General features: G+C 37.8%; 1 protein-coding gene across 1 annotated transcript; it reads left to right on the top strand.

The window, feature by feature from the left end:
• The first annotated feature begins 749 nt into the window (after positions 1-749).
• On the top strand, positions 750-4980 carry LOC103945373 (magnesium transporter MRS2-1). Its single transcript, XM_009355929.3, has 6 exons — positions 750-1083; positions 1601-2219; positions 3826-3954; positions 4048-4380; positions 4508-4555; positions 4659-4980. The coding sequence occupies exons 2-6, from the start codon at positions 1620-1622 to the stop codon at positions 4887-4889; spliced, it is 1341 nt and encodes a 446-aa protein (XP_009354204.2). The 5' UTR covers positions 750-1083; positions 1601-1619; the 3' UTR covers positions 4890-4980.
• The last annotated feature ends 557 nt before the right edge of the window (positions 4981-5537 follow it).

Here is a 5537-nt window from a genome sequence, read left to right as displayed (position 1 = left end):
CGAAACCTATATACTTTACGAATCCTTTATGTTTTTAAGCATGAAAAAGTCAGAAATTAGAATCATTTTTCTTTCTTTTCCTGTACTCATTCCTAATGAGTAAATATGTTAGAAAAAAAAAATTAGTAAAGACACTTAATCAAAACAAAAGAAATGAAGAAGAAGAAAACAATTCAGTTGGATTGGGTATGATGTTTAGGGTAGGCCTGCAAATGGGTCGTGTTAGTCAGGTTCGTGTCATTTTTGTGTCATACTCGTTATCTTAAAAGGTCGTGTCGTATCATACCCATTATCTTAACAAATTCTTAACATGTAACTAAATAACGATCTGATTCGTTAACGGGTCATGTCGTTTCGTGTTAAGTTAACGAGTCATGCAAGAAATTCTCATGTCTAACCTCTATATCCAACAAACAAAATTTTATCGAATTCTTAACGATTTCCTAATAACGACTTGACACGTTAACGAATTCTTAACGAATTTCCTGATAACAACCCCAACTTTTTAATAGGTTGATCCGAAATCCATTATCTTTGAATTGTTTAGCGTCCGATTAACGGATCGTCTAAAAAAATTGTCAGGCCTAGTTTTGGTTTTCATTTAAGGCCCGATTGACCCATTAAGCAGTTGAAGTAGGATCCAGAAAAAACGGGTAGAAACAAAAGCAGACAAAACTCACTCACATTCTTCCTACTTTCGACTCCTGCACAAAACAAAACAAAACAAAACCATTAAATATTGATTTTATATTCAGAAAAAGAATTATTAATTATTTTAACCCTTTTGAAAGTAGAGGATTTTGTTTCCAGGACGTTGCCCTCCCATCCCATGATTCTTTTGGTTCCTCCTCCAACGAACCGGTAGACAAACCACCTCATACGCCCTCCGCGAATTTCAGTTAGCATCTCGATTGGGCATGCTGAAATCCTCTCGATTTCTGAATCTAGGGTTCTGATTCTTATTCAGGCCAATCGATTCTTCAATTTCGTCCGTAAGAATTGTTCAATTGTGAGCTGAGCTGCTGACGATCATCAACAACCACCAGCTTTTTGCAGCAATCGACATTTTATTTCTCTTTACAGGTGATTTTCTTCTGCTCTATATTATCTGGGTGTGCTTGTTTACGTGTTTTTATGGTGTGGAAACTGGGATTGTGGACTTTGAGGCACCAAGCTTGTAGCTTTTGGATTTCTGATGCTTTCGTTTTTGTTTTGGTGGAAATGCGATTGGGATTGGGATTGGAGTTCATAGAATTTTGGTTTTAGATTTCCATGCTTTGTTGAATCATATGCTTATATCCCATAATTTATTTCTTGAAATTTTGATGAATTGGGTCTCTTTATTTTAGTTTAAGATATATTCTTCAGCAGATAACAATCATATTTAGCACACATGAACTATAGAAAGTATTTTCCCTTATGGCGGAAATGATTTTCACACACCCCTGTTTATTTCTGGGACCGAAAATGGCTGTGAGGAATTTATTTCCCTTTATTTTAATCAAGAAGTTGTGCAAGTCGTTGGTCCTGGAATTGTATGCATGTAGATATAGACAAGTGTTACATCAAAATTAAAGTCGTTTGTTTTTTAATGTTGCAGCATTGAGAGCTCATACGTAATGGAGGACCTCAAAGAGAGGCTGCTTCCACCAAAAGTCCCAAAACCTGCATCAGCTGTAAACCTTCGCGAAGCATCTTATCGATCATCTGCCTTTGGAAGGCAACCTTTTCAAGGAGTAGATGTTCTGGGGCTGAAGAAGCGGGGCCAGGGCCTTCGGTCTTGGATTCGCGTTGATACGTCTGGCAATTCTCAGATCATTGAGGTTGATAAGTTCACCATGATGCGTCGTTGTGATCTTCCTGCTCGTGATCTACGCCTGCTTGATCCTTTATTTGTTTACCCTTCCACCATCCTTGGAAGAGAGAAAGCTATTGTGGTTAATCTAGAGCAGATTCGATGTATTATTACGGCCGATGAGGTTCTGCTTTTGAATTCCCTTGATAGCTATGTATTGCAGTATGTGGTGGAGCTTCAGAGAAGATTGACAACAAATGGAGTGGGTGATGTTTGGCAGTCTGATGGTTCTGGCTTGAGTCGGCAGAGAGGAAATAGAAATTTTGATAGTGTGTTTGGGAGCACATCACCTGATTATTTGCCATTTGAGTTTAGGGCTTTAGAAGTTGCTCTGGAGGCTGCCTGTACATTTCTCGATTCTCAGGTATGTAAGGGAACACAAGAATTTAGGATCTCTATCACTGCTCATTACTAGATGTGGACGATGATATGTCATTTCTGCAAGGACATATTTCTAAAAGTATTTTGATAACTATGCAAGAGGACCGGTAAATACTTAATAGGTTTTGAAGACTTGTAAGTAATACAGAAAAGTGGAGTGCATACCCTAATAACCATATCTGTCACATTTTGTTTAGCTCAAGTACCACAGATGCTTGAGCTGGCATTGAGACATGGTGCAAAATTGGCTATAGAACTTCAGTGGATTTGTACAGTCCATTACGTAAGGATTTATATAGTTTTGAGTTTAGTTCCTTATTGGTGACTGATAATGATACTTGCTGAGTTGCCACAGCCGGTTATGTGGTTAAATTTTTTTTTCGTGATGATTGGAGCTAAGGACTTGGTTCCTTGTTACTTTGAGGACCTTGTGCCCCTTACGTTTTATTCATCAAGCACTCAACATAGTGGTATCTGTGGTGTGGTGTTTGAAATTGAAAACATGAGGCTTTAGACAGTGAAGAACACTGATGGTTGAATATCTTTTTGTCATTGATATTCGGATGATTTACGGTCATCATAATAGTGTTCCATTTACTCCCAGTTGTTTTGTATGGTATTGCTTCTACAATCCATGTCTGCTTAAGTGATCATATTGGAGTTCTTTAGCGGATTAAATAGAAAAATATGTGCTGTGATATCTGAATTGATAACACAACTTCTATCTTTTTGTAAGTACATGATGGGATTATAGGACCAAATAATTATCATGCCTTATGTACCTGTTACTTCTAGCTATGCAATTACTGCTCACCCTTTCAGTTCTGTTGGTTACTTTAAGTTTTAAATAAATTGGTAAGTTATTGGAGGTAGAGTGAACCTTTTCAAATTAAATCAGCAGCACCCTTTTCTAGTTTTGGTAAGTGGGCACGAGACAGTGCAGACTTAGTTGGGGAAAAAGAAATGAGTTTATTCATTTCTCCCCCAATATTTTACTTGTAGTTCAACATTTTGCATCTCCTTTTACATTTTATTTCTGCACTCTTAGGATTTAGAGTCGTATCCTTGTGGAAATTCCACAGGGAGTAGTATACAGAACGTTGATGGATGCTATTAATTACAAAGTTCCTTTGATTATTGTTGTTGATTACAGCAGTTGCCATTTAGCCAAAGGAGAGATTGCATTCATTTGTACGTTGATGTTTTATATTTTTAATTTTTTGCATCATTTTTAATCACGTCAGAGTTCAAGAAATGCCCCAATATTGCTATTTTTTCTGCTTAGAGAGTTGTTTTTGTCAAAACAAAATTACATCTTTTAGTTTCTTAGCTTCTAACTTCAGTATTCAGCAGACTTCTTGTCGTCTGTTTTGTATTCTTGCGAGATTAATCAATTTTAATAATATATTGTTTCTCTAAAAAGTAAAATATACATGGATTTGTTATATTTACAGTATGCCCGTTGATTATAATGCTCTGCACAATTTTGAAGACACCATCCGTAGTTTGAAGTATGAGCTTGGATCATGTTCTTGGTGGCTAAACATTCTCCAAGTTAGTAACTCATTTATTAATGGTGTATTGTATAGGCAGCCGAACTAGAAATTGAAGCATATCCATTACTGGATGAGCTCACGTCAAAAATCAGTACACTAAACTTGGAACGTGCACGTCGTTTGAAAAGCAGACTTCTTGCCTTGACTAGGAGAGTTCAGAAGGTATTGTATATTTATCTACTAATTAGCTTCATCCTGCTTAAGCCACCATGACAACCAAAACTGTATTCCAACGTTTGAGCTGCCTCTGTTTAGGTTCGGGATGAAATAGAGCAGCTCATGGATGATGATGGAGATATGGCTGAGATGTATCTCACTGAGAAGAAAAGTCGCATGGAGTCAGCATTTTATGGTGATCAATCTATGATGGGGTACAGATCGACCGACGGTCCATCTCTTTCTGCTCCTGTTTCTCCTGTTTCTTCACCTCCCGATGGCCGAAAGCTTGAGAAAAGCCTGAGCATTGCAAGGAGTAGACATGAAAGCATGAGGAGTTCAGAAAGTGCTAAGGAGAGTATAGAAGAGCTTGAGATGTTGCTGGAAGCATACTTTGTTGTCATTGATAGCACCCTCAATAAGCTGACATCGGTAAGCATAGAACTTGTTTTTTAAATTGACACCACTATATGTATATCGATGACTATATCTAAACATTCCCTGGCCATATTAACTCGAGAAGAATACAAGCTTATGTTATTTCTGTCCCATGTCTCAGTTGAAAGAGTACATTGACGACACCGAAGATTTCATTAACATTCAGCTGGTAAGTGCCTTGTTATCCTGAATAAATTTCTCTGCCTGGTTTCATTGAACTTTCCTTGTATTGGTGGAACCGAATTTTAACACGAGGAAGTTTTTGCGCTCAGGATAACGTTCGAAACCAGCTGATTCAATTTGAGTTACTACTCACGACAGCAACGTTTGTTGTTGCCATATTTGGGGTTGTGGCAGGAATATTTGGGATGAATTTCGAAATAGCATTGTTTGATGAGCCTGCTGCATTTAAGTGGGTACTTATAATTACAGGAGTAACTGGCTTTTGCATATTTTCTGCATTCGTGTGGTTCTTCAAGTACCGAAGACTGATGCCACTTTAGATGTAAACTTAAACCTCAATCAAGGAATATTTGTTGCTATTTTATTTGTACCGTCTCAGATTAATCGAAAGTTGGCTCGATGCTTCAATTCTTTTGATATGATTCAGAAGTCTGTATTTGATCCATGTAAGCTCGTTTCCATGTATACGAAATGTTCTCCCGGTCTTGATGAACAAGGGTGGAGACCGAAGTACGAAAGAAGAAAGCGTTGTATGTGCCGGGCAATGGAAAACTTTAGGTGTCACAAGTACGTCTTACATCCTTCTTGAAAGAAAGTGACACCAAGCAATGAAGGGCCTGTTGCCACATTAAAAACATCAACTACATCAACCGATCAACAAATTGGACATTCACACAAAGGCGTCTTTGTTTTGGTTCGACAATCAAGACACCGGAGTTTTTAACCGAATGTTACCGAACAATGCAAGCTCAACATGACAAGAAACATAAGTTCGGTTCTGCCTAATTATTCAAAACGATACCTCATAAGCGGTACATTTGTACCTATCAAAAAGAAAATAAGCAAAACAACCCATTGCTCCCCAAGGATCATGAGAAGCCACTCTTCTGCAAAACGGGTCGAGGATGGCAAAAACAGTGTCAAACAACAAAGATATATTGCACCTTCCAACCATTATGAAAAACCAG

This window comes from the organism of the source record quoted next, unplaced genomic scaffold (assembly GCF_019419815.1).
Source record: "Pyrus x bretschneideri cultivar Hongxiangsu unplaced genomic scaffold, Pyrus_bretschneideri_v1 Contig20, whole genome shotgun sequence".
Classification (NCBI taxonomy): Eukaryota; Viridiplantae; Streptophyta; class Magnoliopsida; order Rosales; family Rosaceae; genus Pyrus; species Pyrus x bretschneideri.
Note: the sequence above shows the minus strand (reverse complement) of the source record. Positions and strands in the feature narration are given on the sequence as shown.